The sequence below is a fragment of the Mesoplodon mirus genome (assembly GCF_964341445.2).
Source record: "Mesoplodon mirus genome assembly, chromosome: X".
Lineage (NCBI taxonomy): Eukaryota > Metazoa > Chordata > Mammalia > Artiodactyla > Ziphiidae > Mesoplodon > Mesoplodon mirus.
In genome coordinates this window covers 64998640-65022633 of record NC_138981.1, presented here as the reverse complement: position 1 = coordinate 65022633, position 23994 = coordinate 64998640, and the positions used below count along the sequence as shown (strand labels likewise).

Genomic DNA, 23994 nt, shown 5'->3' with positions numbered 1-23994 from the left:
GCTCAACATCATTAATCATTAGAGAAATGCAAATCAAAACTACAATGAGATATCATCTCACACCAGTCAGAATAGCCATCATCAAGAAATCTAGAAACAATAAATGCTGGAGAGGGTGTGAAGAAAAGGGAACACTCTTGCAGTGCTGGTGGGAATGTGAATTGGTACAGCCACTATGGAGAACAGTATGGAGGTTCCTTAAAAAACTAAAAATAGAACTACCATATGACCCAGCAATCCCACTACTAGGCATATACCCTGAGAAAACCATAATTCAAAAAGAGACATGTACCAAAATGTTCATTGCAGCTCTATTCACAATAGCCCGTTGATGGAAACAACCTAAGTGTCCATCATCAGATGAATGGATGAAGAAGATGTGGCACATATGTACAGTGGAATATTACTCAGCCATAAAAAGAAACGAAACTGAGCTATTTGTAATGAGGTGGATAGACCTAGAGTCTGTCATACAGAGTGAAGTAAGTCAGAAAGAGAAAGACAAATACCGTGTGCTAACACATATATATGGAATTAAAAAAAATGGCATGAAGAACCTAGGGGTAAAACAGGAATAAAGACACAGACCTACTTGAGAATGGACTTGAGGATATGGGGAGGGGGAAGGGTAAGCTGTGACAAAGCGAAAGAGTGGCATGGACATATATACACTACCAAACGTAAAATAGCTAGCTAGTGGGAAGCAGCCGCAGAGCACAGGGAGATCAGCTCGGTGCTTTGTGACCGCCTGGAGGGGTGGGATGGGGAGGGTGGGAGGGAGGGAGACGCAGGAGGTAAGGGATGTGGGAACAGATGTATATGTATGACTGATTCACTTTGTTATAAAGCAGAAACTAATAAAAAAAAGTAACCTAAGCCTCTTTGAATAACTGTCTGCATCTTCATGGATGGACGAGTATTATCTAAGAATTTATATAAGGCAAAATGCCTATATTACTCTAACATGGTGTTTGAAAAAAGAAATGTTCAGTGTACTATCATCATTTGCCATAGCAGAAGTTAGGGGGAGAAAGTTCCAAATAGAAACAAAAAGATTGATTTCTATATGCTGATAGGGAACAGTATCTAAGATGTATTTGCCAAGTGAAAAAAGCAAAGTATAGAACAGTATGTATATAGTATGCTTCCATTTATATAAAAAGGGGATCACACACACACACACAAACACACACACATATATACAGTTGACCCTTAAACAACAAGCAATATGGGGGATTAGGGGCGCCCCACCCCTGAGGCTATTGAAAATCCGTGTATAACTTTACAGTTGGCCCTCTGTATCCTCAGTTCCACACCCTCGGATTCAACCAACCATGGATCGTGTAGTACCACAGTTCATATTTTTTGAAAAAAATCCATGTATAAGTGGACCTGTGCAGTTCAAACCCGTGTTGTTCAAGGGTCAACTGTATAAACACACACATATAGATATATACATGTAAATCATTTTATATTCAGGGTCTATTTCTGGAAGAATCCATACATACTAAACTGATAACTGGTTTCTTTTGGGAAGGGGATTTTACTCTGGACGTGTTATTTTTCCAATGATTTTTTTTAAAAAGTTACTTTTAAGGGTTTTTTTGGTGATGTTGTGCAGCTTGTGGGATCTTAGTCCTGGCCCTCTGCAGTGAAAATGCCAAGTCCTAACCACTGGACCACCAGGGAATTCCATAGGTGGTCATTTTTTAAAGGATAGTCTGTATTAGGAAAATGGACTGCAGCTTTTAACTGAGTAAAGGGAAAAAGCACTCAAAATGCAGTTAAATTTCAAGGACAAAGTAATTTGTTAATAAGGCATTAACCTTTAGAGCCATTCAGTACTTACATCTAATTAAATTTATTTTACATTACCACTTTCAAAAGGCCAGACAATCCCAGAGAAAGACCTTCACATTATCTGCCCATTTTATTTTTCCCCTGAACAGACCACTGGGGTGATTAAATAAACCTTCAGGTTAATCACTTTAAAGTCTACAGTCTTGACATTGGCAGAACAAGAGTATTACACTCATTTATAAACTTCACAATTTAAGACACAATTCCCAAAATGTATTTAAACGCTGAAGCTGCAAAGATATATAATCATATTCGTTCTACTTTTCCAAAATTAGAGACTTCTTGACTATTCACTTTCCCTGAATTCTGTTAAAGCTCTAATCTGTTCCGCTGTAACATTTTTTAAATAAAGCAACCCCACTCAATTTAACATCACAATTACATTACTTCATATCAGAGTTTTATTCCAAACACTACAAGAGCTCCTTGACTTAGTCAAAACAATGTCCTATTCAAATCTGGTTTCTAAACTGACTGCACATTGGTCTTAATTATAATCTCACAAACTATGATCCAGAAATTTCAAACCTTAACAGTCCTTGAAAAGTGATCAATATTTATGTATTAACATGTTAGGCTGCATTATGACTATAAATTATGATTGGACAAGGACAATTTTATTTCTTTTTTTTTTTCTTTTTGGCCACGCTGCGGGGCATGAGGGATCCTAGTTCCCTGACCAGGGATTGAACCTGTGGCCCCCTGCAGTGGAAGCACAGAGTCCTAACCACTGGACTGCCAGGGAAGTCCCAAGGACAATTTTCTATATGGTGCCTAGAAAGAGGTGAATCCACCTTTTGTGGACTTAATTAAAGGACTGTGGTTAAAATGTTTTACTTTTGCAAAAACAGATAACCATGTGAACACACTGCTAAGACTCCTTCCAGGGTCTCAGAACTGGTCAATGCCAGTGAGGGGCTCTGAAACCTAAGCTTCATTAACATCACCATAAATCTGTCTCTGGGCCTAGAAGACAACATTCAGTAAAATATTTTTTAAAGAACGAGAAAAGAGGAAAGATCCCTAGTATACTCTATATCATGTGGGCTTTTGACTAAAGAAGGAGAGGCAGAGCTGGAAAAGGCAGAAAAAGTGTGTTTCCTTTCATTTTCAGCAAACAAATTATGACTGTGCCCTGGAAAGTACAGCCTTAAGTATCTGTCACTGGGATCCATATAAATCACTGTTGATAACACAAAGTGCTTTCATATTATATTTCTGCTACTTTTCCTTTACAACTTAATCCAATTTAATTGCATTTTTATGACCTTAAATATGTCATATTAAGCAGTGGTGAATTCTGGGAAGATGCAGTAAACATAGCAGCCTTACATATGAGTGGGGTGCAACAGTCTTTGGGGAAAATTTATACAGGAATGTACTTGCAAATGTCAAAACAGAATCTAGCCCTTTAGTTATACATAGATATGCTGGCAAAAAATTAATAATCGAAAATAGTTTGTCAGAGAGTTTGGGGTTTTGGAAAATGCATTAGTTGTCAGTGACAATAAAAACCTAACTCACTTGGAGAAACTATGTGAACTAGTTTCTGGATGGTTAAAACAGCTTTACTTCAATCAGCACAGACACTTAATTAGTAAGATTTAGCTTCTATCCTGGCCTTCAGCACCAGCCATGTTAGATCAAGCGGAGGAAGTTTAACTGGTTTCATTTGAGGATAAATCAAGTGGAAGTGCCATATTTATTATTCACTGAAATTAAATTATTCATTTTTAAAGTTTTGGGACTGCAGGTTGCAGAGCTACTTTGCCATCCTCTTTTCTAATTAGCAAATTGCAAAAACATCCATTTGATTTTCAGACAGTTACAATTAGTGAAAAAAATTACAAAATGTTTTTATAAATGTATTTTAAATTTAAACACATTTGAGAAAACCTGCAGTATAGTTAAAAAAAGTTACCTGTCATCTCTCAGCTTTTCCAACTTGGCTCTCTCCCCAAAGCAAATTAAAGGCAGGAGCATCCTTGCAGGGAGGAGGGGAGGAGGCAATGAGGAAGCCTCTGAAGTGTAGTTATGCCAAGGTAGATGGTGAATACAAAGGAAAATCCTACTTTTGGAGAATGTGAAAGGGAAAAATTCATATCCAAGAATTCACATGGATGCCTACAGGACAGAAAACTTAGCAGAAGGCATATTACACTGTGTAAAGAAAGCTTTTCCTGCCACAACCATCAACATAGTCTTAACTGACCAGAGTGTGTAGTTTAGTAAGCAAATGAGAAACACTGCTTTCCTCCCTTCCATACATGTAAAATGGATACAAAGTTTACTTTGTCCTCTCTGGCCAAGATGAATATGAAACTCAGACATGCAAAAAATCACCAAGAGTTTCAGATATAGAAAAGAATTGCCCACATATTGGCACCACACTTCACATGTGGTAAGAATCACTATGCGCCAATTAGCCAACTTTTTGTAATAAAAACAAGACAAACTGAAGCCAATCTGCTCAAGATCTCATGAGACGTCTGAATCACAGACGAGAATATCATAAGGAGGGGACTTCCCTGGGGGTCCAGTGGTTAAGACTCCACGCTTCCAAGGCAGGGGGCACGGGTTCGAGCCCTGGTCGGGGAACTAAGATCCCTCATGCCGTGCGGCACAGCCAAATAAAATAAAAAAGAATACTGTAAGGACAAGAAAGCATGAATCCTGTACTTCACAGAAAAGCTAAAACCCATTTTGAAATCTCTGAAGAATAAACAGGTAAAAGATTAATGTTTAGATTAAGATTAAAAGACAGATCAAAAGTATTTGATCTGGAGATACACAAAATATTCTGGTTCCATGAAATTAAGCCATATGAGCTGTTTGTAAATTCTGGAAATTAATCCCTTGTCGGTCACATCATTTGCAAATATTTTCTCCCATTCTATGGGCTTTTCGTTTTGCTTATAGTTTCCTTTGCTGTGAAAAAGCTTTTGAGTTTAATTAGGTCCCTTTTGTTTATTTCTGTTTTTATTTCCATTACTCTTGGAGAGAGATCAAAAAAGATATTGCTGTGATTTATGTCAGAGAGGGTTGGGCCTATGTTTTCCTCTAAGAGTTTTATAGTGTCTGGTCTCATATTTAGGTCTATATCCATCTTGAGTTTATTTTTGTGTATGGTGTTAAAGAATGTTCTAATTTCTTTTTTTACATGTAGCTGTCCAGATTTGCCAGCACCATTTATTGAAGAGACTGTCTGTCTTTCCTCCATTGTATGGTCTTGCCTCCTTTGTCATTGATTAATTGACCATAAGTGTGTGGGTTTATTTCTGGGCTTTCTACCCTGTTCCTTTGATCTATATTTCTATTTTTGTGCCAGTATCATGCTGTTTTGATGACTGTGGCTTTGTAGTATAGTCTGAAGTCAGGGAGCCTGATTCCTCTGGCTCCGTTTTTCCTTCTCAAGATTGCTTTGGCTATTTGGGGTCTTTTGTGTCTCCATACAAATTTTAAGATTTTTTGTTCTAGTTCTGTGAAAAATGCCAGTGGTAATTTGATAGGGATTTCAATGAATCTGTAGATTGCTTTGGACAGTATAGTCATTTTGACAATATTGATTCTTCCAATCCAAGAACATGATATATCTTTCCATCTGTTTGTGTTATCTTCAATTTCTTTCATCAGTGTCTTATAGTTTTAAGAGTACAGGTCTTTTGTCTCCTTAGGTAGGTTTATTCCTAGGTATTTTATTCTCTTTGATGCGATGGTAAATGGGATTGTTTCTTGAATTTCTTTTTCGGATCTTTCGTTGTTAGTGTACAGAAATGCAACCCAATCAAAAAATGGGCAGAAGACCTAAACAGACATCTCTCCAAAGACGACATACAAGATGGCCAAGAGGCACATGAAAAGATATTCAATATCCCTAATTATTAGAGAAATGCAAATCAAAACTACAATGAAATACCACCTTACACCAGTCATAATGGCTATCATCAAAAAATCCACAAACAGTAAATGCTGGAGAGGGTGTGGAGAGAAGGGAACCCTCCTACACTGTTGGTGGGAATGCAAACTGGTACAGCCACTATGGAGAAGAGTATGGAGGTTCTTTAAAAAGACTAAAAATAGAGCTACCATATGATCCAGCAGTCCCACTCCTGGGCATGTATCTGGAGAAAAACATGGTCTGAAAGGATACATGCACCCCAAGGTTCATTGCAGCACTGTTTACAATGGACAAGATATGGAAGCAACCTAAACGTCCATTGACAGAGGAATGGAAAAAGAAGATGTGGTACATATATACAATGGAATATTACTCAGCTATTAAAAAGAATGAAATAGTGCCATTTGCAGCAACATGGATGGACCTAGAGATTGTCATACTGAGTAAAGTAAGTCAGACAGAGAAAGAGAAACATTGTATAATATCACTTGTTTGTGGAATCTAAAAAAGAATGATAAAAATGAACTTACTGACAAAACAGAAACAGACTTACAGACTGAGAGAATGGAACTTATGGTTACCAGGGGGTAAGGGTGGGGGGGATGGATAGTTAGGGAGTTTGGGACTGACATGTACACACTGCTATATTTTAAATGGCTAACCCACAAGGACCTACTGTATAGCCCAGAGAACTCTGCTTAATATTATGTAACAACCTAAAGAATTTGAAAAAGAATAGATACATGTATATGCATAACTGAATCACTTTGCTATACACCTGAAACTAACACAACATTGTTAATCAACTATACTCCAATATAAAATAAAAAGTTGAAAAGATATTCTGGTTCAAATTTAATGATTCATGCACTTTAAATATATAATGAGCTTCTGATTATTAGAAAGAATCCATCAGATTCCTAATTTTAAATCCTGCACTAAATCTGATGTCCAGTTAGACAAAGCTCCCTTTAGAATATTAACATCTACTCTGGGCAGTGTGTCTAAAATTTATCTTTTGCATGTGGATATGAACTAATCAAAAGAAAAGCATTTTAGGATTGATGCAAGCTGATCAAATTCCAAAGTTGCATTAACTTTCCATCATCACTGTAATGAATATTGTATAAAAGCAAAATTACAGAAAACTTCTGGTAAATATTATAGAACCACTGTCAATATAAAGTTGTTTTCATGATGCTGAAAACTTAAATATATTAAAATAATAAGTACATTATACAAATGAAGACACAAGCCAGTTAAAATTACACATTAACTCATTAAGCCCTGGCAGTGAAAATAAACATGCTGAAGAGTCAGCAATTCACAGTAAAATATTTAAGAAAAAGCATCCATATATTACCATCCTTATAGTAGAAATCCCCAAACTTTCGGCAAGGAGATATTGTTAATTTCTTTGGGCCCTTAGATACAAGTTGCGGAGAAATAGGAGAGAACAGGTGGGGAACCAAACTGAATGAAGCATGGGAAAGAGTGCTGAAATTAATTGTGCTCCAAACAGTGCTGAGAATCCTGAAGAGTGACAAGGAAAACGGTGGGCAGGGGGCAGCAAAAAGCCTTGGAAATGGCATGGAGATATACTAGGAAATTCCAATCCACTAGTCAGGGACCTCTACCTTAACAAAGTACAACAGGCAGGAAGGTCCAGATCAACTCTTAAAAGCATCAGCAAAATACATTATCAAATTCAAATGATGAGAATGTCATGAAAATAAGTAGCAAGGATGTCATGAAAATAAGTAGCAAAGGTGACAGGTACAGGGAGGTTCCTTGTACTAGGTCTTCACTTTTGTGTATGTTTGAAATTTTTCATTAAAAGTATTCTCTGACCAAATGGGGCTTATCCTGGGAATGCCTGGCTACTATAACATTTGAAAATCAATCAATGTAATTCACCATATTAACAGCCTTAAAGAAGAAAAATAATATGATCATATCTAGATGCAGAAAAAGCACTTGAAAAAATGCAACATCTATTCATGATTACAAATAAAAGCTCTCAGAAAACCAGGAAGAGAAAGGAATTTCCTTAACCTGATATAGGGCATCTACAAAAACCCTATACTAACACAATACTTAATGGTGAAGGACTGAATGTTTTTCCCCTATGATCAGTAACAAGACGTAGATGTTCACTGTTACCACTCCTATTCCAAATTGCAATGGAGGTTCTAGACAGAAAAGAAATAAAAGACATACAGATTAGAAAGGAAGAAATAAAACTATTTTTATGCCCTGATGACATAACTGCTTATGTAGAAAATCCCAAAGAATCTACAAAAAGAGCTAATAGATTTAATGTCAGTTTAGCAAAGTTCAGGATACAAAGTCAACATACAAAAACCAACTGCATTTCTGTATGTTTGTAATGAACAACTGAAATTGAAATTAAAAAAAAAAATAGTACCGGGGCTTCCCTGGTGGCGCAGTGGTTGAGAGTCCGCCTGTCAATGAAGGGGACACAGGTTCGTGCCCCAGTCCGGGAAGATCCCACATGCCGCGGAACGGCTAGGCCCGTGAGACACGGCCACTGAGCCTGTGCGTCCAGAGCCTGTGCTCCGCAATGGGAGAGGCCACAATGGTGAGAGGCCCACGTACCGCAAAAAAAAAAAAAAAAAAAAAAAAAACATTTAAACATCATCTAAAAACAGAAAATACTTGAATGTAAGCCTAACAAAATATATGCAGGATCTGCAGACTGAAAATTATAGATCCCTGATAAAAGAAATCAAGGAATACCTAAATAGAGAGATATAGCATGTGCACAGGTTTGAATACGCAATATTAAGATGTTAATTCTATCCAGATGGATCTACAGAATCAACACAATTGCAATCAGAATCCCAGCAGATATTTTTGTAGAAACCTATATACTGATTCTAAAATTTATATGTAAACGGAAAGAAAATAGAACAGCCAAAACAATTTTGAAAAAGAACAAAGTTGAGAAATTACACTACCTGATTTTAAGATTTATTATAGGCTGCTCTCGCCTTTTCAGACAGACCACATTCTGTCTATGGAATGTGTATCTCTCTAAGTAAATCCACTTCTTACCTATCACTTTATCTCTCACTGAAATCTTTCTGTGACAAGACGTAAAGAACCTGAGCTTCATTAAGTCCTGAGACCAGGAACTAAGGCCTCCACCCAGGTGGAGGATGGTAACTTCAGGCTGAATACGAGATTCCTGGAGCACCACCCTGTTACCTCACCACCCAACAATCAGAAGAAAGTCACACACCCTGCAGCCCTCACCCCAAATTTTGCCTATTAAAAACTTCTCCCTGAAAATCACTGGGGATTTAAGGAGGTTTTTCAATCATGAGCCACCCATTCTCCTTGCTTGGCCCTGCCATAAATCTTTCTCTGCTCAAAAAAAAAAAGATTTTTTTTATAAAGCTACAATAATCAAGACTCTGTGGTATTTATTGGCCAAAGGACAGAAACACAGATCAATGGAATAGAACAGAGCATACAGAAATATACCCATAAATATATGGTAAATTGATTTTCAACAAAGGTGCAAAGGCAATTCAATGGAGAAAGAATAAACTTTTCAACAAATAGAGCTGCCTGGAAAACTGGACATCCATATTAAAAAAAATTAACCTCAACCCATACCTCATAATGTATTCACATTAATTCAAAATGGATAATAGATCTAAATGCAAAACCTAAAATGAAAAAACTTTTAGAAGACATAGGAGAAGAATCTTTGTGATCCTGGGTGAGGCCAAGATTTCTTAGATATGACACTAAAAGCATGCTCCATAAAGGAAAATAGTAGGTAAAGTGGAATTCATCAAAAGTAAAAACTGCTGCTCTGGGAAAGATACTTTTAAGAGATTAAAAAGACAAGCCACAGACTGGAAAAATTATTTGCAAAACACATATCTAAGAGAAAACTTAATTCAGAATACATAGAAAACAATCAAAATTGAATAATAAGAAAACAAAACACCCAGCTAAAAATTTCACAAAAGGTTTGACAGACACTTTACCAAAGAAGGTATACAAATGCCTAACAAACACATGAAAAGATGTTCAATATCATTAGCTATTAAGGGAATGAGAATTAGTGAGATACCACTACATACCCACTAGAATGTCTATAACTAAAAAGACTTAGAATGTCTATAACTAAAAAGACTGTTAATACAAAGTGTTGGAGAGTACGTGAGAAAAGTGGAATCCTCAAACATTGCTGGTGGGAAGATAAAATAGTATAGCCACTGTGGTAAATTAATTGTCAGTGTCTCAAAAAGTTAAACATACACTTATCATATGATGGAACAAATCCAATCCTAGGAATTTGCCCAAGAGAAATTAAAACTTATGTCCACACAAAGACTTGGATGTGAACATTCAGAGCACTGCTTTTCATAATCACAAAAGAAAGTATAAACAATCCAATGTCTCTCAACAGGTGAATGGGTAAACAAACTTTGGTACATCCACACAATGGAATACTCCTCAGCAATAAAAAGGAAAGAACCAGTGATACATGCAAGAACATGGACAAATCTCAAATGCATAATGCTAAGTGAAAGAAGCCAGACTCAAAAGGCTATATAACATGATTCCAATTACATGGCAGTTTTTTTTTGTTTGTTTTTTGTTTTTTGTTTTTTGTTTTTTTGCGGTACGCGGGCCTCTCACCGTTGTGGCCTCTCCCATTGCAGAGAACAGGCCCCGGACGCACAGGCTCAGCGGCCATGGCTCATGGGCCCAGCCGCTCTGCAGCATGTGGGATCTTCCCGGACCGGGGCACGAATCCGTGTCCCCTGCATCGGCAGGCGGACTCTCAACCACTGCGCCACCAGGGAAGCCCTACATAGCAGTTTTTAAAAAGCAAAACTTACAGGAACAAAAAGTAAAAGTAAAGGGGAAGGATGATTTCAAGGAAGGGTTACCAGATTTAGCAAATAAAAATATAGGACAGACCCAGTTAAATTTAAATTTCAGATAAATGATAAATAATCTTCAGTGTAAGTATAGCTCATGCAATATAATGGTTCTTAAACTGTGGTCCCAGGACCAGCACCTTTAGAGTTACCTGGGTACTTATTAGGCATGCAAATTCTCAGGCCCCATTCAGATCTACTAAAACAGAAACTCTGGGCGTGGAACCAGCAATTTATGTTTTACAAGCCCTTCAGGTGATTTGCATGGTATGGTTTGAGAACCACTGTTCACTATACCTGTAACTGGCAGAAAAAGAACCATAAGAAGCTAATATGAAGAGAAAGGGGCACATGAGCCTGTTTGATAAATCAATTCACCATCATCAAATATTAACTGAACAGACAAAGGGTGTACAGTAGGTCCTCTGAGAAGGGACTACAGAAGTGATCCTCAACTGAGGGCAATTTCACCCCTAGGAGACACTGGCAATGTCTGGAGACATTTTTGGTTGTCACAAGTGGGAGGAGAGGCTACTGGCATCTGGTGGGTAGAGGCCAGGTGGGTAGAGGCCAGGGATGCTGCTAAACATCCTACAAAGCACAGAACAGCCCCCCAAAACAAAGAATTATCCAGCCCAAAATGTCAATAGTGCTGAGGCTGAGAAAGCTGGACTTAATCAAAACATATTTTTTTAACCCCAAAGCCTTTAAAATCAAAGACATTTTTACGGACACGGAAATAAAAAGATTAAAAAGGTAGTGACAAAATATAATTCAAGGTGTCTCATACTAAAAACACTAGAACTATTCTGAAGAGAATTTATAGAGACTAGTGATACAGAGCTAAAACAGCAATTTGGTGGTAGGAGGCACCTTTATGATGAAAATACCAGGTTCCTTTATTCTTAGAACTTATGTGAGAGAATAAATTGGAGATCACAAGTTTGAAAACCATATACAAATTAAACTGCATCTGTAGACACTGTATGACCACAAAACATACTGGCCCAGGAATCATGGAACTTGAGTTCTAGTCTTGTTTGATATTAGGTAGCTGTGTAACTTAGCACAGGTCACTTCCTTATCTGGGCTTCAATCTGTTGATCTGTAAAATGAGGGGGTTAGACGACTTAAGTCATATCTAAGACCCCTTGCAGCTTTAACATACTATGTCTATGTCAAAAAAATGAGCACAGAAAACATTCAAATACATTTTTTACAGGATATGAGGGGACACAGTATCATTTTGTTCCCTTTGGGGTAATCTTGTGTTGACTTTGGTACTTTTGGCTTTTGTGTTTAGAAGGCGCTAAACAAAGTTTAGGTTTTCTTATTTATTTATAACAATTATATTAACAATTCATGTTCATTGCAGAAAAATTAGAATATACAAATAAACCACTCTTTTCCACTAAGTAGGATTCTGAGACGAATTATAGCAGGAATGTGTTAAAATAGTCTAATAAAAGTCAATTTTATTTTTGCAATTAAAAATTGAAGTGAACTCAAATCCCTACCACCTTTCTCAGTCCTGGGCTCTGCCCAGGGAGGCTTCTATGCAGTCTTTTTTGGAAGTTTGTCTCTGGGAAATGGAGAGGCTCCCTTTCCCCCTGCTTTGCCCCAGGACAGCCAGCAGGATCTCCCTGATCTCCTGTTGTCCTCTCTCCCCAACAGAGAGTTTCTATCCTCTTTGATAAAAGCTCAGAGGTTTTATGGATCAGGAGAAAATGCAGGCCCTGAGAAACCTATCACTGCAGAAAGGTTCCCTTGGGCAATGCTTTGGGTTTTCTGCTCTTTATATTTTTATTTTACTCTCCATTTTTCTGCCCTCCCCTTGCCCTAGGTCTAAGCTCAGCAAAGGCGAGTGCTCAGGGCAGCTCCTAGGCCTGGACAGCTCTCAGGGAGGAATTAGATAAATGTTCAGCATGCCCGTGCCCAGCCCATCTAGTTTCATCCTTTAGTTACCCAGGCCATTATCTTCGGATTATCCCCTCTTATATCTGCAAACCCAATGCTTGGAGCAGCAGCATAGGGCTCTAACAGGAGGTGATACCTCTCTCTTTTATTTCAGAATTTGCCAACTTAGGGGCCTGGCTCTAGAAGGCAGGTTTCTTAAAGGGGACTGCATCCTGGGTGGCCCGAAGTCTCCAGACCTAGAGGGACAACTGTGCCCTCCCTTCTCTCCTTCATGTTCTCTGGCTGGTTTGACTCAGCTGTAGAAACCATTTGGTCTGTTGCTCCAACATACCGCTAGGTTCCTTCCAGAGTCACTGTGTCACATTAGCTTCCTTTTGGAGGGAGGGTGATGTGGTTGAATACTCAGAGAGCAGAGGCAGTGGGTGCACATCTTTAGTTCCCCATCTTCCGGTTTCACCTCCCGCCTTCCTCTTGCCCTAAACCTGAGCGCATCATGCCAGGCCTCACTCATACAGGATGGTGTCAGCTCACTCCTCAGCAGTAATCTAGGGTGTGTGGGAAGCTTAGGGCTCTGGGGAAGAACAGAATCGAAGAGGGGAGTGATGTGGGTGGAGACACCAGTTTTATATCACACCCCCTTTGTAAGCTGGTGAGCTGGGCTTCAGTTTTCCCCAGACCATGCACACTTTTAATTTATTTGAGAGAAACTAATTGTATTTCCACTGCAGTATCTTATTTTTTATTTGTGATTTAATAAATGTGAAGAGAAAATACACAGACACATAATGGTTAACAGTGTTTCTTTCATTCCTTGTTCTAGAGCTAACCACTCTAAAATTGTTTGGTAATGTCACTTAATGTAACTAATTGTAATGTATTCTTTTAAATAAAATGATTTATTGATTAAATAACATTGAAGTGAAAATGTTTAGAAAATTAGTTACACTTTGTATGCATGCTCTTAGAGAAGACTACATTATTACTAAACATAGTAACTGTCATGCTATAAAAGAGAAAGAAACCTCACAATCCTTTCTCTGAGAACATATATTTTAGATCAACATGAGATTAAGAGTAATAAAAAGTATATCAGCATCTATATACTTTTAAAATATATATTGATAAATATACAAACATAACATCCATATTCCCTCTTCAGATATTTTTAAATTTTAAAAATGTATTACTTCTTATTTTTTAACAAAAAAATAAGTTAATGGGCTGAAGAAAACTTATTCAGCTTCAAGGTTAGAAGTGTGATAGTCTTTATGTCATACGTGTCAGTGTGTCTGCATCTGTCTCAGTGTTAGAAGTAATTTCCCAGAAGAATTCCAGTCAACAGCATTTGACTTCACTGATTTCCAAGGAGTAACTTACTTTAATGTGATGTACACCGTTCAGTTTTCCAATGTGCTGTTCAATGGTCCAAACACAGGAACTACATGTCATCCCCTCAATAGAGATGGTGACAGAATTCACACTCATACTTGGATCCATTTTGATTTCTTCTTTACATTCCTATTAGAAACAATGAACTTGTTAATTTCAGCCATGGAAATAATCCTTCCTCTGACATGCACTCCAATGTTCACTGCAGCACTGTTTACAATAGCCAAGACATGGAAACAACTTAAATGTCCATCAACAGAGGAATGGAAAAAGAAGATGTAGTACATATATACAATGGAATACTACTCAGCCATAAAAAAAGAATGAAATAATGCCATTTGCAGTAACATGGATAGACCTAGAGATTATCACACTAAGTGAAGTAGGTCAAACAGAGAAAGATAGATATTGCATGATATCGCTTATATGCGGAATCTAAAAAATATGATACAAATGAACTTATTTACAAAACAGAAATAGACTCACAGACTTAGAGAATGATCTTATGGTTACCAGGAGGGAAGGGTAGCGGGGAGGGATAGATTGGAAGTTTGGGACTGACATGTACACAGTACTATATTTAAAATAGATAACTGGGCTTCCCTGGTGGTGCAGTGGTTGAGAGTCCGCCTGCCGATGCAGGGGACACGGGTTCGTGCCCCAGTCCGGGAATTTCCCACGTGCTGCGGAGCGGCTGGGCCCGTGAGCCATGGCCGCTGAGCCTGTGCGTCCGGGGCCTGTGCTCTGCAACGGGAGAGGCCACAACATTGAGAGGCCCACGTACCGCAAAAAAAATAAATAAATAAAATAACATAACCAAGAAGTACCTACTGTATAGCACAGGGAACTCTGCTCAAAACACCGTAATAACCTAAATGGGAAAAGAGTTTGAAAAAGAACAGATACATGTATATGTATAACTCAATCACTTAGCTGTACACCTGAAACTAATACAACATTGTTAATCAACTATGCTCCAATATAAAATAAAAACTTAAAAACCGAAAAACAAAAAAAAACTTTAAGTTAAAAAAAAGAAATTATCCTTCCTCAACTTTCCCACCTCCCCAGCTGAAAATACCCTACTAATAAAATATGGCTAACATTCTTTTTTCTCACCTCATTTTACTCCCAACCCAGGGACTTTGGGTTAGCTATTCCCTTGATTTAGGACTTTCTTCTCTTAGATATCTGCTTAGCTAACTTCCTCATCTCTTTCAAGTCCACTCAAATCTAACCTTCCTAATGAGTCTTACAATGACCACCCTGTTGAAAATTGCATCCCACACCCCTTCCACACACACATACTCTGATTCCCATTACCTTTGCTCTATTTTTTTCTTATTTTCATAGAACTTATAACCTTCTAATAAACTCCATAATTTACTTACTATGTTTATTGCATATTACCTGTCTTCCTGTGGTGGTTTTAAAATATGTTCACAAATTCTTTGCTACTCCTTTCCTTCAAGAGGTGGAATTTAACTCCTTTCTCTTTGAGTGTGGCCTGGACTCAGTGACTTGCTTCTAAGTCAATAGTGGAAGTGACAAAGTGTGACTTCCAAGATTGGCCATAAAAGGCACTGCAGGAGAGAAAAAAAAGTCACTGTGGCTTCCTCCTTGTCCTCTCTCTTGAATCACCCCATCTAGGGGAAGCTACCCGCCATGGCATGAGGATACTCAAGCAGCCTTTTGGAGAGGTTCACATGGTGAGAAATTGAGGCCTCCTGTCAATAACCAGCAATGACATAAGGCCTCCTGCCAATAAACAGGTGAGTTAACTGCCTTGAAAGCTGATCCTTCAGACTCAGTTGTCCTTAGATGCCTGTAGCCTCAGCTGACATATAGACTTACAACCTCATGACAGACCTTGAGCCAGAACCACCCAGATAAACCACTCCCAAATTCATGACCCACAGAAACTGTGAGATAATAATTGTTCGTTGTTTTAAGCCACTAAATTTTGGAATAATTTGTTACACTGCAATACACTTCCCACTAAAATGAAAATTCCATGAAGGCAGGAATCTTTGTTTTCTTCACTGATAATTAGCTTGAATCACATGAAACTGCCATTTTACTGAGATATAATTGACATATAATATTGTATTAGTTTTAGGTATACAATATAATGATTTCATATATGTATATATTGCAAAATTACCACCATAAGTTTAGTTAACATCCATCACTATACATAGTTACATTTTTTTCCTGTGATGAGAACTTTTAAGATCTACTCTCTTAGCAGCCTTCAAATATACAATATTGTTAATTATAGTCACCATGCTGTACATTATATCCTCAGGAATTATTTACCTTATAACTGGAAGTTTATACTTTTTAATGACCTTCATCCATTTCGCCCACTCCCTAACCCCACCTCTGGTAACCAACTCATCAATTTGTTCTCTGTGTCTATGAGTTCAGGTTTTTTCAGATTCCATGTATAAGTGAGCTCATACAGTATTTGTCTGTCTCTGTCTGACTTATTTCACTTAGCATAATGCCCTCAGGGTCCATCCATGTTGTCACAAGTGGCAGGATTTCCTTCATTTTTACGGCTGAAGAATGTGTATATGTATATCACACTTTCTTTATCTATTCATCTATCGATGGACATTGGTTATTTCCATGTCTTGGCTATTGTAAATAATGCTGCAATGAATACGGGGGTGCAAATATCTTTGAGATAGTGATTTCATTTCCCTTGGATAAATACCCAGAAGTGGAATTGCTGGATCACATGATAGTTCTGTTTTTTAATTTTTTTCAAGAACCTCCATACTGTTTTCCATATCCATTTTTAAAATGTAAAAATCTTAGAAAAGTTGAAAGAAAAATTCATCCCTAGGTGCATCAGTCTCACTCTTAACTTCAACTGGCATTAATTATGGAACAACTGTAACTTATAGTGTGATTTGATCTGAAATAAACTCATAATTATTAGTCTATTTTTGTTATTTACTTTAAAAGTTAGAGCTAAAGTTATTCCAAATGCAACACTTAACAATTCAGTTATGTCCACTGATTCTTCTTATGAAATTAGTATTAAATTACTGTCTATTTTTACATAGAGAGACTTACAATATATATTCAATATAAAAGAATACATTTTGTCTAACTTTTGTTTTTAATGACTTGAAACAGCCTTTATTCAGAGTAAAAAAAAATAATGATCTCTAATGAACCACACTGCCAAAGATTTCACATTCTGGTAATCTATGACTTACGATCTATATGTAAAAATAAGCTGTCGTTGCCCTGAGAAACTCTTCCTTCCTCTAGCCAGAGCAGCTGCTGTCAATAGGACAATATGTGAATCTTTGAATGAATGATAAGTGGAATAGGGATGAAGTAGTAAAAAATGAAGTTCTCCATACTGCCTGAATTCTCCACTGCATGAAATTTTACAATCTAAAGAATATTATACTAATGAACAGCTTCCCTGTTTTCCAAATCTTTACTATGAAAATTTTCAACCACACATAAAAGGTGAATAATACAATGAACATCTATTTGTATATCCTCTGCATGAATTCAACAATTGTTAACATTTTGCTATACTTGCTCTGTTTTTCCTAAACTATTTTTAAGTTTTAGAGATCATAATACTTCAGCATGCATATCTAAACAATAAGGACTCCTGTAAAACCACAATACTTTGATCACAGCTAAGAAAATTAATCATTGTACATCCTTTAATACAAATTCTCTATTTAAATTGTCCTAAATGTCCCAAGAATATCCCTTACAGCTTTTATTTTTTTCAAAATCAGGATCCAGATAAGGTTCACACTGTGCATTTGGTTGTGTCTCTTTTGTCTCATTTAATCTAGAACAGCCTCTCTCCTTTATCTCTTTTCCCCCAAGTAACTTTTTGAAGAATCTAGGTCAGTTGTCTTAATAGACATTGTATCCTCTTTTTAAAATACAAATTCCTCTTTGAGAGGTTAAGGGGCTGATAGCTGGCATTACACCTCCTAATATCTAGGTATGATCAGTTACTACAATAAAACAGAAGCCCAAATGGGACAGGAAAGACAGGTAATTGTGAGCAAAGGATCCGTGGGATGTAAAGAACTCATGGGCCCAGGTGAAAAGTCCAAGGCAGGGTACTTAAGGCAAGCACGAAGGCATTAGGGGCTCCAAGGCCTTAGGGAGAGGGTCACTGGGAAGCGGTAATGAGTATGAAAAGGGAAGTTGATAATGTCTAAAACAAACAGCTCCTATCAATATTTTGTCTACTGTAAGCCCTGTGCCTAAAAAAGGAGTTGCTTCCTCTTTCCTCTTATAGCACATGGCTGCGTGCCTCAAGGTCAGAACATTCAGACTTAGTACCTATATGGCTCAAATATGTTATGGGTCAAAATGGGGCTTTTGAGGGTTGACTCAGGTACATTACCAAAATTGACTAAATTGTTTTATAAGAAACTGTCAAGTTCAAAAAACAGAATTGGTAACAAACTTTTGGAATACAATACACTCAACAGATGAAGGCTAGTTTACATGGTTACTTAGGAATGTAAAATTGAAATACAGTTTTATTATGGGGTATGCTCCAGACCAAAGTATTGGAGCATCTCTCAGGCTTACTGAGGAACTGAAAGAGACTAGTTAAGCAGAAAGGCACTTTTTTTTTTTTTTTTTTTTTTTTTTTTTGCTGTACGCGGGCCTCTCACTGTTGTGGCCTCTCCCGTTGTGGAGTACAGGCTCCAGACGCGCAGGCCCAGCGGCCATGGCTCACAGGCCTAGCCGCTCCGCAGCATGTGGGATCCTCCCAGACTGGGGCACGAACCCGTGTCCCCTGCATCGGCAGGTGGACTCTCAACCACTGCGCCACCAGGGAAGCCCCTGAAAGGCACTTTTAAAGTGAGTGGATAATTCACCCTGGAAATAGTTATTAGGGAGGAAAGAAATTCTGAGCATGAATGAAAATTACATTAATACAGCCACTTTTCCCACTACATCCTAATTTAAGCATGTCAAATCAACTATGAATAATACGTATTTCTTCTGCACTCATAATTCGCCTGTATTTTTTCTTCAAAACTATACTTAAATTGGACCTTACACTCAAAACCTCAGAGGAATTCCATTCCCCTCATACTACTCTATTTTATATATATTATTTATATATACATATTTTTATATATAAAATATAACACACACAACTCTAATTGATTTTATAATATATGTATAACCATCTTTTGAATCTTAAATGTCTCAAAGATAGGTACAAAGTCAAGAACAGTTTTTGTAACCTCTCACTGCATTTAGAAAAATGACTCAGAAAACAGAGTAAGAGTGTAAATAATTTCATACGGTGTGGAAAAAAATGTATGTTTATGGGAGATGACAATATCAAAGAAACAAATCTGGCATGCAGCTATTAGCAATGAGGTGACTCTGAGAAAAAGAGCAACCAACAACACTGAGGGAAATAACTTCCAGTTATTAAAGTATTTTGAGCCACTCCCTAAACACAGATGGTAATCACCATCAGTAATAACATTTTCTAAGAGGAAGAACAGTATTATGACTAGATCATCATCTCTGATTTGGAAACAGAAACTGCATAAGTTGAGTACAAACATACATGACACGTATGAAGTCTGACTGCACAAAACCACTTCTTAAAGCTGATCAAAGAAGCTCAAACATTATTTTTATTTTTTATTTTTTAATTAGTATTTTAAATTTATTTATTTTATTTATTGATTTTTGGCTGTGTTGGGTCTTTGTTGCTGCATGCAGGCTCTCTCTCTAGTGGTGGCGAGCGGGGGCTACTCTTCGTTGCAGTGCACGGGCTTCTCATTGCAGTGGCTTCTGTTGTAGCAGAGCACAGGCTCTAGGCGCTCAGGCTTCAGTAGTTGCAGCATGCAGGCTCAGCAGTTGTGGCTCATGGGCTCTAGAGCACAGGCTCAGTAGCTGTGGTGCACGGGCTTAGTTGCTCCGTGGCACATGGGATCTTCCCGGACCAGGGATCAAACCCACGTTCTCTGCATTGGCAGGCAGATTCTCAACCAGTGCCACAGGGAAGCCCTCAAACATTATTTTTAAATCACCGTAAAATAATGAGGCCTCATAATTTGAGAAAGTTTCTGGATTCTTAATAAATTATATGGTAAAATTTAATTCTTTTTTTGGATACAGCTCTACATGGATAATTTTTGATCACTACAGTAATCAAGAAAATGCAAATTAAAACCACAATGAATATCATTTACTCCCATCAGGTAAACAAAAATTTCAAAATCTGACAATACCAAGTGTTAATGGGAATGTGGAGCAACAGGATCTCCCGTATTCAGCTGGTGAGAACATAAATTAGTACAGCCATTATGGAACCTGTTCGGTAATATCTGGCAGAGTCATTGAAGATATGCATATACTAGAACTCAACATTTTTACTCCTAGGCATATTACCCTAGAGAAAATCTCACATGTGTACAAGGACACATAAACAAGAATGCCCATTGCAAAAAAACCCAAAACAACAAAAACAACAAAAACCCAACACTTTGGAAATAATCTAAATGTCTATCAACTGGAAAATGAAAAAATAAGAGGTGATATATATATATCATGGAGCATGACGCAGTAGTTAAAATGAATGAACTAAAATAGTGGTTCTCGGAGGACTGGTTCAAGATTGTGGAGTAGAAGCACATGCACTCACTCCCTCTTGGGAAAGCACCAGAGTCACAACTAACTAAACAATCATTGACAGGAAGACGCTGTAACTCACCAAAAAGGATACCCCACATACAAAGACAAAGGAGAAGCCACAATGAGATGGTAGGAGGGGCGCAATCAAAATAAAATCAAATCCCATAACTGCTGGGTGGTGACTCACAAACTGGAGAACACATACCACAGAAGTCCACCCACTGGAGTAAAGGTGCTGAGCCTCATGTCAGGCTTCCCAACCTGGGGGTCTGGCAACAGGAGGAGGAATTCCTAGACAATCAGCCTTTGAAGGCTAGTGGAATTTGATTGCAGGACTTTGACAGGACTGGGGAAAACAGACACTCCACTCTTGGAGGGCACACAAAGTAGTGTGCACATTGGGACCCAGGGGAAGGAGCAGTGACCCCATAGGAGACTGAACCAGACCTACCTGCTAGTGTTGGAGGGTCTCCTGCAGAGGCAGGGAATGGCTGTGGCTCACCGTGAGGACAAGGACACTGGCAGCAGAAGTTCTGGGAAGTACTACTTGGCGTGAGCCCTCCCAGAGTCCGCCATTAGTCCCACCAAACAGCAGGGTAGGCTCCAGTGTTGGATCGCCTCAGGCCAAACAACCAACAGGGAGGGAACGTAGCCCCACCCATCAGCAGATAAGTGGATTAAAGTTTTACGGAGCTCTGCCCAACAGAGCAACACCCAGCTCTACCTATTACCAGTCTCTCCCATCAGGAAGCTTGCACAAGCCTCTCAGATAGACTCATCCACCAGAGGGCAGACAGCAGAAGCAAGAAGAACTACAATCCTGCAGCCTGTGGAACAAGAACCACATTCACAGAAAGATAGACAAAATAAAAGGCAGAGAGCTATGTACCAGTTGAAGGAACAAGATAAAACCCCAGAAAAACAACTAAATGAAGTGGAGATAGGCAACCTTCAAGAAAAAGAATTCAGAACAATGATAGTGAAGATGATCCAGGACCTCCAAAAAAGAATGGAGGCAAAGATCGAGAAGATGCAAGACATGTTTAACAAAGACCTAAAATAATTAAAGAACAAATAAACAGAGATGAACAATACAATAACTGAAATGAAAAGTACACTAGAAGGAATCAATAGCAGAATAACTGAGGTAGAAGGACAGATAAGTGACCTGGAAGATAGAATGGGGGAATTCACTGCCACAGAACAGAATAAAGACAAAAGAATGAAAAGAAATGAGGATAGCCTAAGAGACCTCTGGGACAACATTAAACGAAACAACATTTGCATTATAGGGGTCCCAGAAGGAGAAGAGAGAGAGAAAGGACTCAAGAAAATATTTGAAGAGATTATAGTCAAAAACTTTCCTGGGCCTCCCTGGTGGCGCAGTGGTTGGGAGTCCGCCTGCCGATGCAGGGGATACGGGTTCGTGCCCCGGTCTGGGAGGATCCCATATGCCGCGGGGCGGCTGGGCCCGTGAGCCATGGCCGCTGGGCCTGCGCATCCGGAGCCTGTGCTCCGCAGCGGGAGAGGAAAAACAGTGAGAGGCCCGCATACCGCAAAAAGAAAAAAAAAAAAAAAAAAAAAAAAACTTTCCTAACAAGGGAAAAGAAAGAGCCACCCAAGTCCAGGAAGCACAGAGAGTACCAGGCAGGATAAACCCAAGGAGAAACACGCTGAGATACATAGTAATCAAATTGACAAAAAATAAAGACAAAGAAAAATTATTGAAAGCAACAAGAGAAAAATGACAAATAACATACAAGGGAATCCCATAAGGTTAACAGCTGATTTCTCAGCAGAAACTCTACAAGCCAGAAGGGAGTGGCATGATATATTTAAAGTGATGAAAGGGGAGAACCTACAACCAAGATTACTCTACCCAGCAAGGATCTCATTTAGATTCGACGGAGAAGTCAAAAGCTTTACAAACAAGCAAAAGCTAAGAGAATTCAGCACCACCAAACCACCTCTACAACTAATGCTAAGGGAACTTCTCTAAGTGGTAAACACAAGAGAAGAAAAGAACCTACAAAACCAAAGCCATAACAATTAAGAAAATGGTAATAGGAGCATACATATTGATAATTACCTTAAACGTGAATGGATTCAATGCTCCAGCCAAAAGACACAGGCTCACTGAATGGATACAAAAACAAGACCCATATATATGCTGTCTACAAGAGACCCACTTCAGACCTAGGGACACACACAAACTGAAAGTGAGGGGAGGAAAAAGATATTCCATGCAAATGGAAATCAAAAGAAAGCTGGAGTAGCAATACTCATATAAGATAAAGTAGACTTTAAAATAGAGAATGTTACAAGAGACAACTAAGGACACTACATAATGATCAAGGGATCAATCCAAGAACAAGATATAAGAATTATAAATATATATGCATCCAACATAGGAGTACCTCAATACATAAGGCAACTGCTAACAGCCATAAAGGAAAATCAACAGTACACAATAATAGTGGGGGACTTAAAAACCTCACTTACACCAATGGACAGATCACCAGACAGAAAATTAATAAGGAAACACAAGCATTAAATGACACAGTAGACCAGATAGATTTAATTGATATTTATAGGACATTCCATCCCAAAACAACAGATTACAGTTTCATCTCACATGCACACGGAACATTCTCCAGGATTGATCACATCTTGGGTCACAGATCAGGCCTCAGTTGATTTAAGAAAATTGAAATCATATTAAGCATCTTTTCCAAACACAATGCTATGAGATTAGAAATCCACTACAGGGAAAAAAATGTAAAAAACACAAACACATGGAGGCTAAACAATACGTTACTAAATAACCAAGAGATCACTGAAGAAATCAAAGAGGAAATCAAAAAATACACAGAGACAAATGACAATGAAAACACGACGATCCAAAACCTACGGGATGCAGCAGAAGCAGTTCTAAGAGGGAAGTTTAGAGCAATAGAAGCCTACCTCAAGAAACAAGAAAAATATCAAATAAACAATCTAACCTTATGCCTAAAGGAAGCAGAGAAAGAAGAAAAAACAAAACCCAAAGTTAGTAGAACGAAAGAAACCATAAGGATCAGAGCAGAAATAAATGAAATAGAAACAAAACAATAGCAAAGATCAATAAAACTAAAAGATGGTTCTTTGAGAAGATAAAAAAACTGATAAACCTTTAGCCAGATTCATGAAGAAATAGAGGGAGAGGACTCCTATCAATAAAATTAGAAATGAAACAGGAGAAGTTACAACAAACACTGCAGAAATATGAAGTATCCTAAGAGACTACTACAGGCAACTCTATGCCAATATAATGGACAACCTGGAAGACAA

The 23994-nt window shown here is 38.1% G+C and overlaps 1 protein-coding gene across 3 annotated transcripts in view; it reads right to left on the bottom strand.

Annotated features, from left to right (window-relative positions):
* The window catches only part of ATP7A (ATPase copper transporting alpha), a 141004-nt gene that overhangs the window by 66060 nt on the left and 50950 nt on the right, over positions 1-23994 (bottom strand). The window contains exons 1-2 of one of the 3 annotated variants that reach the window (XM_082610813.1): positions 13981-14065; positions 11690-11791 (exon numbers count right to left, since the gene is read on the bottom strand). The exons of 1 other annotated variant lie outside the window; for it this stretch is intronic. In XM_082610813.1, coding sequence (XP_082466939.1) covers positions 11690-11704 — 15 coding nt within the window. In that variant the 5' untranslated portion in view covers positions 11705-11791; positions 13981-14065. Of the gene's footprint in view, positions 1-11689; positions 11792-13980; positions 14122-23994 lie in introns of those variants that run through there. One more of the 3 variants, XM_082610812.1, reaches the window with a different exon arrangement.